General features: G+C 48.7%; 1 protein-coding gene across 4 annotated transcripts in view; it reads right to left on the bottom strand.

Moving 5' to 3' along the window:
* LOC146868589 (uncharacterized) overlaps positions 1-16,406 on the bottom strand; it is a 1,503,661-nt gene that overhangs the window by 218,712 nt on the left and 1,268,543 nt on the right. For 3 of the 4 annotated variants that reach the window (XM_085611695.1, XM_085611716.1, XM_085611727.1), the window contains one exon: positions 8,690-8,743. In XM_085611695.1, coding sequence (XP_085467821.1) covers positions 8,690-8,743 — 54 coding nt within the window. Of the gene's footprint in view, positions 1-4,224; positions 4,500-8,689; positions 8,744-16,406 lie in introns of those variants that run through there. The other variant, XM_085611705.1, reaches the window with a different exon arrangement.

Genomic DNA, 16,406 nt, shown 5'->3' with positions numbered 1-16,406 from the left:
GACCTGTTTGCCACTCACGAGACTGCTCACTGTTCGTCATTCTGCAGTCTCCAGTATCCGTTGCAGGGAGCTTTGGGGGACGCGTTTCAGCTGAGGTGGGACTCGCATCTCCTTTACGCGTTTCCTCCCATACCCTTGATTCCTCGGGTTCTGAGGAAGATTCACCAAGACCGGGCCCAAGTCATATTGATCGCCCCGGATTGGCCAAGAAGGGTTTGGTTTACAGATCTTCTCCATCTCTCCTCGTGCCCTCCGCTCCATCTCCCTCTGAGGGCAGACCTCCTCTCGCAGTCGGAGGGGCAGTTTCTACACCCCCACCTCCAGAGCTTACACCTTCATGCCTGGAGATTGAACGGGGCAACCTGAATTCTTTTTCTCTCCCGCCTGATGTGGTGGATGTAATTTTGTCTGCCAGACGTCATTCCACCAAATCTATCTATTCCTATAGGTGGTCTAAATTTGTACTCTGGTGTGGAGAGAAGTCAGTTGATCCTTTGAGGGCTTGCTTATCTGACATTCTGCAGTTTGCCCTTTCTCTTGCTTAGCAAGGATTTGCTGTGCCTACTGTTAAGGGATACTTATCGGCTTTTTCGGCTTTCCTTTGCTTGCTAGATCAGCCGTCATTGTTCAAACCATCTATTGTTCTACGATTCCTTAAGGGCCTTATAAACAGGTTTCCTCCTACTCCCTTTATTGTACCTCAATGGGACTTAAACCTTGTCTTAACTTATCTTATGGGTTCTCCCTTCGAGCCCTTACACAAGTGTCCTTTGAGACTTGTCTTTTAAGACGGTTTTTCTCATTGCAATCACCTCGGCAAGGAGGGTAAGTGAGCTTCAAGCTCTAAGTTCAAAACCCCCGTTTTTGACCATTTACGCTGAAAGAATGGTACTCAGGACCAGGGCTGCATTTCTGCCTAAAGTGGTAACTCCCTTCCATCTGGGGCAGTCCATTACCCTTCCTACCTTCTATCCTCACCCTCACCCTTCCAAGGAGGAGGAGAGACTTCACCGCTTGGACCCTAAGAGGGCGGTGAGCTTCTACCTTGACAGGACAAAAGACATTCGAATTGATGACCAGCTCTTCGTGGGCTTTTTTGGCTGCAGGAAAGGCAGAGCAGTGCACAAGCACACCCTTTCCGGACATTTTGCTCCTTCCTTCCTTCAGGACTTTTTGGTATAGAAGGGTATCTGCCTGTGGATTCCTCACTGACCCACCCGCCTCCCCGTTGTCCACCCTTGTATACCTTTAGCATATGATGGTGTTTCAAGATGTATTTGTTACTGTCAAAGGCATTGTGTTGTTCCTTTTGCCTTTCTATTTATTATCCGCACTGTGTGTGTCGAATTGTGTATTATGTACCGTGTATACTGTGTATATATTGCTGTCAGTCCGTCCGTGTGCCTCGAAGGCACGGAAAAAAAGGGCGGAACTGATGTCATCACGCCGACGAGGTCTTCTTATGGAGCCAGTGACATCAGCGGAGTCGCGAGCGGAGCCGTGTCTCTGTGACGTCGTCTTCGACCTCATCGGCGTGGACTGCTACAAAAGTTTCCGAATGTTGCTGGCGCAGGGGATATTCACAAGGTGAGGAATCCACTGGCAGATGTATCCATCAGAAGTTGGAGGCAGAGGAATGGAACAAGGCTCTCCCCTGGCATATTCATTGGAGAGGCCCACAACAGAATCATCTTAATGTGAGCCTGAGGAAGATGAATATGATATCTCAGGTTGCTTGAAAACGGACTCCATTGTTATTTCAGAACCCAGTGCAGACAACACATATTGAGGCACACACACAGCAGAAGAAAACTACAGGAAGCAATCAACCAATTGTACAACTGATCTGGTCATCTAGGTCAATGCCTGAATAAAGGCTACGCAATCTGTCAAAAAATTTCAAATCTGTCTTATGGCACAGACATCTACAGGTTCGGGCTGGCCAGGACTACCCATATGAACAGAAGTCTCTGAAAAGGTAAGGGAATATTTCTCACTCCTAAATTTCTATGTGCTTCACTATTAGTTGCAAGAAAAAACGTTTCCCAACCAGGTGAAAAAAAACAAGTACATATTAAAGGCCAAAGGGAAGGATGGCAGATTGGTAATGTTTGCCCACACCACAAACCTCAGAAAATACCTCTGATCCTCCACAACTATATGATCAAAATATTTATCCAAGAGGTTGAGGGAAACAATCCAGAGCCACAATTGTTGAGCATTACGAATGTAGGGAAGGGTTACCATCTTGAATTTATCCTTCTGGGGACCTTGAAGGGGAACCTCAGGTTCAGAATTTGTCTTAGACAACCCCTTTTATTGGGAGATGTAAAGTACCACCACTGACAGCCCAAATTCTCTGGTGGAGAGACAACTTCTGGATTGTACCCTTTGCTAACAAGGGGAAAACCTCAATCAACATGTTTGTTTGGGACAATACGTGGTGGGTTGGTGGCCTCCTCAGAAAGAGAAGTAGAAAACTGGTTGTATGATAAGCCACACCAACTGGTCTGATGTTACTGTATACCTTTCCATTTCTGAAGAAAGAGTTCCTGCCCTGATTTTGCAAGTCTTATCAAGGCATGTTCCAAGAGCAGTGTTTGTCTGTTTGAAGTTGGAAGACCCTGTAGAGTCAAAATACCATTTGTTAGGGGGGGGGTGGCTATGTTGATTATCAAGACCTTTAGACCTGATGACTGAGGCACTGCACTTGAACTGACCAAGCTCTACAGCACATGCAGGGTGTGTGGTGGCTGGAGGAGGCTCACAAGTTTAGCTCTGACCAACATCGCATGCAGCAACTCTTCAATATGCTTTTGGAAGCTCCAGCTGTACTTGCCTATTTAATCGATTTAAAAACAAGGACTGGCTGAGAAAAGTAAGCTCTGTCTCTCTCTTTGGACCCTTGGGCACTGTTTCTGGTAAAAAGATAAGGACACTGTGAAGGAGTAGTACGGGAGGGTGACTGAAACTTACCCTTTTCCGCTCCCGTCACTCTGGACACAGTAGGAGAAAACAAAGAGTTAACTGCAACACCTCCCTCTGCTCTACAGGAAACAATAACGGAGGAGTGAGAGACTGACGAATGGACGAGCAGGAGAGCACCGGAAGAGGCGGGACAACCGGCATTTAGGAGGTTGACGCAGGAGGAAGGGGCGGACTGGAGAAGGAACCCGGAAGACGCCGAGCCCTACGCGAACACGACAGATCATCAGAGTGAAGAGGACCGAGGACGCAGCTCGGAAAGGCGAAGACAGCGGGGAGGACGTCTACAGTTGGACTGATGGACGCCCCCGGAGGACGCTGGAAAGCCGCCGCAACTCTGGAGACTTTCGGCAGACGCGGTGAGTGATACGGCAGGGGAGGGGGCGGAAGAAGGGTGGGCACACTACTACTTAGCCCGAGCACAACCTTTCGTAATTATCACACCCTCCCATTAATATGCAGGATACCTTGTTTTCTTTATTGTAAGCCGGACCCGAAGAGGGCATGAGTACTGTGTTGCTGCTGAGGTGTTGAACACCGAATCCAATCCTTGCTTTTCCTCCCTAAATTTGAAGACCTAAAAATTACATCTCTTGGTTATTTTAATACTGGCTCTAATGACTGGATTGAAAAGGGAGCTGAGGGCCCTAAACCCAGGTCGACTCTAAAAGACAAGAGAGCCTATTTTCTTTTGGGATATCCTGTGGGAGGAGGAGGGTTTCCACTTTACCCTAACTCTTTATTTTTGTTCTCACTTTGAGTGTGGTGACGGTAAACATATTGGAGGCAGAATAGTCTACTGACCGCTCTTTTCTTCTCTTGGAGACACTCTGGGATGGCAACCCACAGACCCTGAACCCAGATGACCAGAAGACAGGAAAGAAGCCAGAAGACACCCTAAAGATCAAATCACTTGACCATCTCGACCACGGATAACTGGAAGACCGCTATTTCCATTTGTCATACTTCAATAAAAACCTAATCATTCAACCACCACTCAGGCTTCATAGTTTCTATTTCCGCCCATCCCTCCGACAGACACTTTTAGATTTCTTGTGATGCCCGTGCCACCCATGAGAGCATCTCTGTGTAGTTATCCCATATCTGGTGGGAGACCTGCTTTCAAAGAAGAAAGAGTAAATTTGACCTTGCAGCTCAAATTTAATTTAGTGCATCAAGGAAAAGAGTTCCCAAGAAGTGGAATGCTGACAACATCCGAGGCACCAGATACAGAACTTGTGGGGGTCTTTTACTGACATAGGCTTGCAACATTTGAGTCAAAGTTTAGGATGTGAGGACATTAGTGGTGGCAAGGGTCATGAGAAAAGGTAAAATCTCAAGGATGTTCAGGAAAACCTCTGCAGCTCCATATCCTGTGTTTGGTAGGGCAGGGAAAAAGAACAGATGTCACCGGCCCCAGCAGCTTCTGATGTCACTTCTGGGTTTCTCTGCTCCACAACCAATGTCATCCAGTGCCAAAAAGTGAAACTGCTGAAACCCAATTCTGAGTCTGTCTGTAACATAGGGATATGGATTCAAATACAGCCTGGTGAGTTATTCAAGCATTTATGACTATCAGTTAAGATCCTACGATACAGAAATATCAGTTTGTTAGTCAAAGATGTGAATGAATTCCTTTTCTGGTCAAACACTATTTATATCACATTACGACTACCCGAGACATGCATGATAACCTACAAGTAATCTGTGTTCAGGATGCCTAAATTTGGAAAATGGAATTGCATTTAATGGGCTATCAAGTAAGAGAATTAAATGTAAAGAACAAGTTACTTACCTTCATTAAAGATGTATCTGTAAGAGACATATATTAGTTATAGATTCCTTTCCTTAGAATTACCCCCAGGGGTCAGACTGGATCCGGAGAAAAATGTTCTTAGCAGTACCCCTGCACGACGGTAGGTGATGTCGGTCGACTTTGCATCCGTCTTCGGCATCGTGGTTGCCAGGATGACGTTGCGGTTATCTACTTGGACGCCACCCCTGCACGCTGACATCAGTTCTGACACAACTTTCTACCCCAGAAACGCAGAGCCATGCAAGACACTGACCACTGGTGCACCAAACTAGGGCCCTGTAAGGGAGTCCCTATCCTTAGAAGTCAGTTCGCATAACGGGAAGGTTGGGTGAGGCGGTAAGTAATCTATAACTAATATATGTCTCTTACAGATCGTTCCCGAAGGTAATTAACTTGTTCATCTAAAAGAGACTATTAGTTATAGATTCCTTACATTAGAATAGATACCCCAGCAATACCACCCCCGAGGTGGGTCTGCGAACTAAGTTCACACCAGGTCCAGACGGTGGAGTCTACCCTCCTCTTCGGAAAGGTGCAGAGGCGGGAAGAAGGTGGGCAATGTGATGGTCTGACCTATGTGGAAAGAAAAAAACACTTTAGGCAGAAAAGTGGGCCTAGTATGAAGAACCACTTTGTCCGGATGAACAGCAAGAAAGGGAGGTTTTGGAAGATAAAGCCAGAAGCTCACTCATCCTGCGAGCAGAGGTGATTGCAAGCAAGAAAGCAGTCTTCAAAATAAGGAGACGAAGAGGCCAATTATATACTGGCTCAAAGGGAGCACACAGAAGATAAGTGAGGACAAGATTCAAGTCCCACTGGGGCATTAATAAAAGGAGGAGGAGGAGGAAAGAGATGAGTAATGCCCTTCCAGAAATCTGTTAACAATCAGGGACTTGAAAAGAGAAGGCTGATCAGGAAGGCGAAGAAAGGCTGAAATGGCTGAAAGATAGCCTTTAGGAGTGCCCAGAGCAGAGCTCTGCTGGTCCAAGGAAAGAAGGAAGAGGAGAACCTCTGAAAGAGGGGCAGAAAGGGAGCCTTTGCTGTGCACCATGCCACAAATGTATTCCATTGACAGGCGTATACCGTTTTAGTGGAGGGATGCCTGGCTGCCAAGATAACGTTACAGACTTCAGGAGGAAGGTTGAAAGCTGTCAACTGTTGCCGCTCAATCTCCACGCAAGGAGATGGAGGCTGGACAGGTTCGGGTGGAGGATCGTCCCCTGCTGCTGCGACAGAAGGTCCTACCGAAGAAGCAGTTTAATCGGAGGATCGATGGCCATGCTCAAGAGCTCGGGGTACCAGACTCTTTGTGCCCAGTCCGGAGCCACAATAACGACTCGGGCCTGGTCTCGCTTGCTCTTCTTCAGCACTCTGGGCAGAAGTGTGACAGGCGGAAAGGAGTACAGAGGGCCGCAATTCCACTCACGACGAAAGGCTTCGCCGAGCGAGTGCCGCCTTGGAAACTCCACAATATACTAAAGGGGTAACCCAATTAATCCAACAGCATCTGGGTAAACAAGCACATGCAAATACAAATAATGAGTTGGAACCAATATATACCGAACAATAAATAGAAGGAAAACTTCAATTATTCCTTCCAATGAGATTGACTCTCCAGATTAATCATATACAAATTAATATCATTGACAAAAAGCAGTTTAAGCCAGAGTTTTTTATGTGTCTATAGGCAAAAAAAGTGTGAAAAACTTTTTGTATTTAGCTATATATACATACATACATTAATATATCATTATATACAATACATAATTTTTAAACCAAAACGTAAATCAAAAAACAATAGGAATATATCCTCTATTCCCTATTACCCTATTGGTAAATCTGGATGCTCTCACTTTTTTTTAAAAGAGCATTCTGTTTATCAAAGAAAGCCCTAAAATGACTTGGAAACTCCAACGCGCAGAACTGCTGACATTGCGCATTCTCTTTGGTGGCAAACAGATCTCACCAAGGCTCTCCCCATTGCCGAAAGACGAATCACCCAGAGCTCCAGAAGGTTGATGTGGTGCACAGACACCGCCGGAGAACAGAGGCCACTGATCTCCACCTCTCCCATATGGCCGCCCCATCCCAGGAGTGACGCATCCGTCACCAATGCGAACTCTGGTTGGGGAAGGGAGAGGTACCTGCCATTGACCCAATCCCGGTTCGTGAGTCACCACTGCAACTGACTTGCAGTCCCCTCCAAGATCTGGACGACATCGGAAAGATTTCCCTGATGCTGTGCTCAGTGCAACTTCAGGTCCCACTTCGGAGCCCGCATATGCGATCTGGCATGATCAAACAGCAGGATGCAGGAGGCCATGAGGACCAGCAGCCTCAGGGTCATTCTCACCGAAATCCAGGATGGAGGCTGAAACATCAGTATCATAACCTGAAAATACGGGACTTGTTGCTCGGAGGAATATGCCAGAAACTGCGCTGTATCTAGAACTTCTCCGATGAAAAGCAGCTTCTGAGAGGGAATCAGGTGCAATTTCGGCATGTTGATAGTGAACCCCAGCAAATGCAGGAGGTCAGCTGTAGTCTGGAGGTGGGGGACGACAGCCTGGGGCAAGCCTGCCTTCAACAGTCAGTCATCGAGTAAGGGGAAGAATGGAACCCGTGATCTGCGCAGATGAGCTGCAACCACCGCCATCAGGGGTGCTGGTAAGGCTAAAGAAGAGCACGGTAAACTGAAAATGCTCGTGGCCTACTGTGAGCCGCAGGTAATGCTGGTGGGCAGGCAAAAACGGGGATGTAAACATAAGTGTCCTGCAAGTCCAACGCTACCATCCAGTCTCCAGGGTCGAGGGCAGACAAGACCTGAGCCAAGGTTAACATTTTGAACTTCTCCTTCCGGAGGAAGCGGTTGACATCCCTGCAGTCTAAGATAGGATGCAGGCCTTTGTCCTTCTTGGGTACCAGGAAGTAATGGGAGTAGCAACCACGACCTACTTCTGGCACAGGGACTTGTTCGATAGCCCTCTTGGCCAAGAGAGCTGCAACTTCCTGGCAGGGAAGGGCTAAGTGATCCTCCGAAATGCAATGGATTGTTGGTGGCATGCAAGGAAGGGTAGTCTCGAAAGGGAAGGAGTGGCTCCTTCGGACTATCTGCAAACCTCACTTGTCCAACGTGATATTGTGCCAGTGGGGCGGATCCTGCAGCCCACTGGCAAATGGTGGCCCTGAAAGGTCAGACTAGGAAGGCTTGGCGACTGCTGCAGGAGGGCATTGGTGGAATGGCCTGCCCGCTGGCCCCCAGACCCACGACGCTGGGTCCTACGTCCCCAGCCACGCATAGGCTAGGTAGCTTGCGCAGCCCTGTGGCTCTGGGTGGAATGTGGTGGGCCACCCCTTTTGTAGCCACAAAAGGGGTAAAAGGCAGACTGCATGGGGCAAAAAGTTGCTGCGAGGCCCAAGGATCTGGCTGTGGCCCTAGAGTCCTTGAAGTGCTCGAGCGCGTCGTCCGCCTAGTCACTAAACAGTCGACGGCCATCAAAGGGCAAGTCCAAAAGTGTGGATTAGACAACAGCAGAGAAGCCAGATGTTCTCAGCCAGGAGTAGTGCATCAGGGTCGGCGGTATCCAGCCCACACCGGATGGTGAACTCAGCTGTGTCTCGACCCTCAGCAACAGTGTGGGTGAGCACAGCCCGGGCCTCCTCCAAGCACTGTGGCAGCACTTGCGCGACCGTATCCCACACCGTGTCACCGTGCCACCTACCGACGCACAGGGGTACTGCTATGAAAACATTTCTCCGGATCCAGTCTAACGCCTTGGAGTAATTCTAAGGTAAGGAATCTATACCATATAGTCTCTTTCAAATTATTGCTTTTCATATGAACAAATGCTATGAGACCCACCTATTATTGTGCCTGACATTACTCACCTGTTCGCCCTTCATTCCTGGTCTTCCAGAAACTCCTGCAGGTCCTTGAACGCCCTAGAAAAGGTTACAAAAAGAGATGCATTTGTGATGACGATGAAAAGGAGAGCAAGAGAATGTAGAAAACGAGTATTAAATGAGGTGAGAGAGAGGCTGCAGTCTTGATGTGAGCACAAACGTTAATGATTAAAACAACACAACAATGAAGTACTTATAATATAAGGATCAGGGGTTATGCCTAAAAATGAATCACAAGGCTTTCTGGGTCTTTGGAGGTGAACCAGTAAGAACATCAATAAGAATGATGTGATTCTCAAAAAATGGCCACTAGAGGGTAGAAGTGAATTTCTTTATTGGTACCTGGTATGGGAACAAGGCAATGGCTCCTATTTTAGGGGAACATGCTGTTGTTTAAAACCGTTTTACTTACTTGTGCAAATGTTTTTGTTTAAGGAGTATATGATGAAATAATGCCTTATCTTCATGACTGGTTGTGGAACAGCCTCCTCAAACCTCCACGAATCCACAGCTTTCAAGGAATACTTGTTGGACATTAGGCCACAGGTTCAAGTAGACAAAAGGTTTTCCTCCATGCTCTAAGGCCCATTCCCAAAAAGAACAAGTTACTTACCTTCAGTAACACTTTTTTTGGTGGATATAGTACCTGCCTGTGGATTCCTCACCTTTTAAATTACCCCTGTGCCACCATTCCATGGAAATTCTTTTCTTAGCTCTCCCATGTCGACGAGGACGTCACAGTAGCACAGCTCCGCTTGCAACTCCGTATGACATCACTGGAGCCATAAGAAGCCCTCGTCAGCACGCTGACGTCAGTTATGGACATTTTTTTCGTACCCTTGAGGCAAACGGGCGGACCGACAACACAAGTATACACAGTGTACAAAATATATACACAAATACATACAGTATATATATTTATATTTATAAATAAAAAGGAAAAGCCAAAAGAACAAGTTACTTACCTTCAGTAACGCTTTTTCTGGTGGATACAGTATCTGCCTGTGGATTCCTCACCTTGTGAATATCCCCTGCGCCAGCAACATTCGGAACCTTTTGTAGCAGTCCACGCCGATGAGGTCGAAGACGACGTCACAGAGACACGGCTCCGCTAGCGACTCCGCTGACGTCACCGGCTCCATAAGAGGACCTCGTTGGCGTGATGACGTCAGTTCCGCCCTTTTTTCCGTGCCTTCGAGGCACACGGATGGACTGACAGCAATATATACACAGTATACACAGTACATAATATACAAAGCAACACACAAAGTGTGGAGAATAAATATGAAGGCAAAAGAAATAACACAATGCCTTTGACAGTAACAAAAACATTTTGAGACACCATCATTGAAATTATAGGTATACAAGGGTGGACAACGGGGAGGCGGTGGGTCAGTGAGGAATCCACAGGCAGATACTGTATCCACCAATAAAAGCGTTACCGAAGGTAAGTAACTTGTTCTTCTGATGGATACATCTGCCAGTGGATTCCTCACCTAGTGAAAAGATTCCCACAGCAGTCCCACTCCCGGAGGAGGGTGTCCACCCTTCTATACCTGAAAGTCCTGAAGGACGGAACAAGCAACATGTCCGTCCCTCCTCACCTCGGTGTCCAAGCAATAATGCTTCGCGAAAGTGTGGAGGGAGGCCCAAGTTCCCGCCCTACAAATATCCTCCACAGGAACACCTCTAGACAAGGCAGACATGGAAGACTTAGCCCTAGTACAATGAGCTCTTAAACCTTCTGGAGGTTCCTTACCGACCAAAGAGTAGCATATCTTGATGCACAAGACAATCCATCTGGAAAGGGTGCGCTTGTGCACCGCTCTGCCTTTCCTGCAGCCAACAAAGCCCACGAAGAGCTGGTCATCAACTCGAAAGTCTTGTGTCCTGTCAAGGTAGAAGCTCACCGCCCTCTTAGGGTCCAAGCGGTGAAGTCTCTCCTCCTCCTTGGAAGGGTGAGGGGGAGGATAGAAGGTAGGGAGGGTAATGGTCTGCCCCAGATGGAAGGGAGTTACCACTTTAGGCAGAAAAGCAGCCCTGGTCCTGAGTACCATCCTTTCAGCATGAATGGTCAAGAACGGGGGTTATGAACTCAGAGCTTGAAGCTCACTTAGCCTCCTTGCCGAGGTGATCGCAATGAGAAAAACCATCTTGAAAGACAACAGTCTTAAGGGACACTTGTGTAAGGGCTCGAAGGGAGAACCCATCAGATAAGTTAAGACAAGATTTAAGACCCATTGAGGCACAATAAAAGTAGGAGGAGGAAACTTGTTTGTAAGGCCTTTCAGAAATCGTAAAACAATAAGCGATTTGAACATGGACGGCTGATCCGGCAAGCAAAGGAATGCCGACAAAGCCGATAAGTATCCCTTTACAGTGGCTACAGCAAAGCCTTGCTGAGCAAGAGAAAGGGCAAACTGCAGAAGGTCAGATAAACGAGCCCTCAAAGGATCAATTGACTTCTCCCCACACCAGAGCACAAATTTAGACCACCTAAAGGAATAGATAGATTTGGTGGAATGACGTCTGGCAAACAAAATTACATCTACCACATCTGGCGGGAGAGAAAAATAATTCAGGTTGCCCCGTTCAATCTCCAGGCATGAAGGTCTAAGCTCTGGAGGTGGGGGTGTAGAACCTGCCCCTCCGACTGCGAGTGGAGGTCTGCCCTCAGAGGGAGACGGAGCGGAGGGCACGAGGAGAGGTGGAGAAGATCTGTGTACCACACCCTTCTTGGCCAATCCGGGGCGATCAATATGACTTGGGCCGGTCTTGGCGAATCTTCCTCAGAACCCGAGGAATCAAGGGTATGGGAGGAAACGCGTAAAGGAGATGTGAGTCCCATCTCAACTGAAACGCGTCCCCCAACGCCCCCTGCATCGGATACTGAAGACTGCAGAATGACGGGCAGTGAGCGTTCTCATGAGTGGCAAACAGGTCCACCGAGGGGTTCCCCACATCCGGAAAACGTGACGAACCACCTCTGGATGAAGCCTCCACTCGTGGTCGGTGGAGAACTGCCGGCTGAGACTGTCTGCACGTACGTTCAGAACCCCGGCCAAATGACTTGTCATCAGACAAATCTGATGATCCTGAGCCCAGGACCAGAGACGCAGAGCCTCTCTGCAGAGACAAAGAGACCCCACTCCTCCCTGCTTGTTGACATACCACATCGCGGCAGTGTTGTCCGTCAGGACTTGAACCGACTGACCGCGAAGGGAAGGGAGAAAGGCCTTGAGCGCCAAACGTATCGCCCGCAATTCCAGAAGGTTGATGTGAAGCAACCTTTCCTCTGGAGACCAAAGACCCTTGATCTCCAGAACCCCCAAATGAGCACCCCACCCTAAAGTAGATGCATCCGTTATTACTGTGGCCACTGATGGAGGTAGATGAAAGGGCTTTCCTTGAGACAGATTGCCCTCCACGCTCCACCAAGACAGATCCGCTGCAGCTTCTCCGGAGATCCTCACAGTCTCCCTGAGATGTCCTTTGTGCTGATACCACTGCCTGCGGAGGCACCACTGAAGGGCCCTCATGTGCCAGCGTGCATGGTTGACCAACAGAATTCAGGAAGCAAACAGACCGAGCAGGCGAAGGACCTTCAGGACTGGAACGACCGCTCCATTGTAGAACAAGGGAATCATTTCCTGTATGTCAAGAATCCTTTGTGGGGGAGGGAATGCCCGGCACACAGTAGTGTCCAGTACGGCCCCTATGAACAGGTTGCGCTGAGAGGGCACCAGGTGAGATTTGGGTACGTTTATCGAAAAACCCAATTTGTACAACAGCTGAGTTGTAACATGCAGATGATGAAGCACCTTCTCTGGCGACTCCGCTTTGATCAGCCAGTCGTCCAGATAGGGGAAAACTGAAATCCCCGACCTTCTGAAATGGGTTGCCACCACTGCCATCACCTTCGTTTAGACTCGAGGTGCAGTAGTAAGACCAAACGGAAGGACCGCAAACTGATAATGCTGCGACCATACCGTAAACCGGAGATACTTCCTGTGCGACTTCAGGATGAGGATGTGGAAATACGCATCCTGCAAGTCCATCGACACCATCCACTCCTCCTGTTGCAGCGCTTGAAGAACCTGCGCATGGGTGAGCATCTTGAACTTCTCTTGCTTCAGAAAAAGGTTCAAGATCCTGAGGTCCAATATTGGACGCAATCTGCCGTCCTTTTTTGGAATCAAGAAATACCGGTAGTAGCATCCCTGACCCCCTCCTGCTCTGGAACCACCTCTATCGCACTTTTTTTATAGTAACGTCAGGACTTCCTCCTGCAGGAGAAGACGGTGATCCTCTGAGCAAGCCCCTTGACAAGGAGGGTAATTTGAAGGAAATTCCCGAAAGGGAAGGGCACACCCATTTTCTACAAGATCTAGAACCCAAAGGTCTGCAGTAACCGATTCCCAATCTTGTAGAAAATGGGTAAGCCGGCCCCCCACATGACCAGCATGATCCAGAATGGTGGATCTAGGGCTGCTTTGCAGTGGTGGGAGAGGCTGAGGAGGAAGAGGAGGAGTAGGAGAGCTGTCTACCTCGAGTGCGACCCCTGATTATGCCTCTGTAGCTCTTATACAGAGTGCTTTGCTGCTGTTGCTGCTGCTGCTGGGGCTGGGGCTGTCTGTAAGAACGAAAGGTCGACCTTCCAAAGCCCCAATACCTCTTGAACGAACCTCTCGGCTGAGATTGAAGGTCCAAAGATTTAGCCGTGGCCTTACTCTCTTTAAATCTTTCAAGCGCAGCATTCGCTTTCTTGCCAAAGAGTCCGGAGCCATCAAAAGGCAAGTCCAATAGCGTTGACTGGACACCAGTGGAGAATTCTGAAGATTTAAATCACGCACTCCTCCTGGTGGCAACAGAAGATCCCATGACTCTTGCAACCGAGTCAGCTGTATCTAAGCCACTTTGGATTACCAGACGTGCCGCCGCTTGAGTAACCGAAAGGACCGCATTGAAACTTAACCTATCCTCTTCTGACAGCTTCGGGGCTAGCTGCTTTGCTGAGTCCATAAGTGCATGGATATATACCGGCCCAAAAGACAGGTGGAATTCGTCCACTTAAGGACCATGCTGGCAGAAGAGAAGACCTTCTTGGCCGACTGATCCAATTTCTTCGCCTCAATGTCACTTGGGACTTGGGGAAAAGAACCTGATGATCCTTTGGAACAGGCAGCCTGAACCACCAGACTCTCCGGAGATGGGTGAGATGTCAAAAATTCTGGGTCCCCCGGAGCTGTCCTATACCTCCTGGCAATAACTTTAGAGATTGATGGAGCAGATAAGGGCTTACGCCACACCTCCATTACTGGCTCTATAATGGCATCATTAAAAGGGAGTATAGGCTCCGAAATAGCAGAAGGAGAGTGCAGAACTTCTGTAAGGATGTTAGGTTTGAACTCTGCAGAAGGCAATTGTAGATCTAAAAGTTCAGCTGCCTTCTTTATAACAGCATGGTATGGTGCCGCATCCTTTGAAGGAACATCAAAAGGAGCAGTAATCTCCCATTGAGGTGATAAGTCCAGGCCACTAGCCTCCTTCAACTCATCAAACACATCATCCGATTCCATGAGCTCCCCTTCCTCTACTTCCTCCATCAGGTACCTTTGTTCATCCAGCACCCTTTGGGCCTCCCTCCTAGACCTGATCCTCACAACCAGAGTCGGGGGCGCCGTGACCGAATCCGACGGCGCCGGAGCAGAGTGTGGATCCGATGGACCAGCCGGCGTCAAACGAGGTCGAGTCGGCGCCGGTGAAGAAGGGAGCGGAGTCGATGTCCTCGGCACCGGTAGATGCCAAGACGGCGTCGCCAGAAAAAATGCCATGAAGGGAGCCTGAGGATAGGCTTGGGGAACTCCCAAACTGAAGGGCCATAGGACCCATAGGACCCAAAGGGTACATGGCTCTGGCGAAGACTCCGTACATAGCATTAAGATAATGTGTAGGGTCCTGACCTGGTCCTGGAAACGCAGGATATTGTTCAGGCATCACCGGACTCGGGCCGACCGGCGCCGACGGTGGAATCAATGGAGCCGAAGGCTCAGCCGGAGCAGGAGGCTCCTCACACGGAACCGGAGACGAAGATGGTGCCGGGGTTGTAGCCGGCATCGGAGATGGAGCCGGGGCCAGAGCCGGAGAATGCTCCAGTGAAGCCACAGGTGACGATAGGCCAATAGGAGAATCTGGAAGAGGCGAAGGAGATACAAAGTCCTTACGGCGTCGGGAGGGCGATGTCGATCTCAGAGCCGCGTCCCTATCTGAGTGACGTCGAGAAGAATGCCTCCTCTTTTTCTTGTGCTTCCTGGATTTAGACGCATGCCCCCAAGTCGACTTCGACGCCGACCTCGATCTCGACATCGATTTTCTCCGGTCTCTTTTTTCTTTCTTCATCTTGGCAACGAAGAGCTTTGCTTCCCTCTCCTTAAGAGCCTTGGAGCTCATCTTGCGGCAGCAAGAACATTCTTCCACATCATGGTCCGATGACAGGCACCACACGCAGTCATCATGCGGATCCGTAATCGACATGTGTTTCCCACATTCTCAACAAGGTTTAAAATCCAGACTTCTTCGTCGACATTTCAGCTGAAGAAGACCAAGAGAAACCAGCAGAAAACAAAGTAACAAGTATAGCTACAGAGAGAGATTCCCGAAATCCGTTGGCGTTGACGAGGTCTTCTTATGGAGCCGGTGATGTCAGCGGAGTCGTGAGCTTAGCCGTGCCTCTGTGACTTCATCTTCGACCTCATCGGCGTGGACTGCTACAAAAGTTTCCGAATGTTGCTGGCGCAGGGGATATTCACAAGGTGAGGAATCCACTGGCAGATGTATCCATCAGAAACCACAGCATTTCCTAGCAATAAACTGTATGGAATACAACGACATTTGAAAAATAACAATGTCAAACAGTCAGAAGTTTCTTCGGTATAAACAGGTGGATAACTGGGAGGCGGGTGGGTCAGTGAGGAATCCATAGGCAGATACTGTATCCACCAGAAAAAGCATTACAGAAGGTAAGTAATTGTTCTTCTGATGGATACATCTGCCTGTGGATTACTCACCTTTTCAATTGAATCCCCAAGCTGTTCCTCAGGAGGAGGGTGTCCACCTACCTATACCAATAAATCTTGCAGCACAGAACGTACAAAATGGCCATCCCTCCTAACCTCAGAATCCAAGCAGTAATGCTTTGCAAAGGTGTGGAGGGAGGCCCAAGTTGCCGCCTTACAGATGTCTACAACAGGAACACATCTTGCCAAAGCAGAAGAACAAGACTTGGCTCTGGTGGAATGAGCTCTAATACCTTCAGGCGGCTCCATCTTGGCCAAGGCATAGCAGATCTTGATGCACAAGATGATCCACCTGGAAAGTGTTCGTTCGTGGACAACTTTGCCCTCCATTCTTCCAACACAGCCCACAAACAGCTGATCATCCAGTCTTAGGTCCCTGGTTCTGTCCAGGTAGAAGCTGACTGCCCCTCTAGGATCCAAATGCTAAAAGAACTATTGATGGACAGAATGCAGAACAATGTCATACATTCACCCCATTACAGAGATCTGGGCCTAAATCCATCGTCTTTTTGCTCACCATGCCATTCCAGTTTGGACCCAGCCATATGCAAATCAGTCTTGACCCTGTGCCCAATGGGAACAGTCCAGCCCGAACTGCCAGGCCAGGTACTCCCTGGACTGGAAAC

The sequence above is a fragment of the Triturus cristatus genome, chromosome 1_2, assembly GCF_964204655.1.
Source record: "Triturus cristatus chromosome 1_2, aTriCri1.1, whole genome shotgun sequence".
In the NCBI taxonomy this organism is placed as follows: Eukaryota; Metazoa; Chordata; class Amphibia; order Caudata; family Salamandridae; genus Triturus; species Triturus cristatus.
Note: the sequence above shows the minus strand (reverse complement) of the source record. Positions and strands in the feature narration are given on the sequence as shown.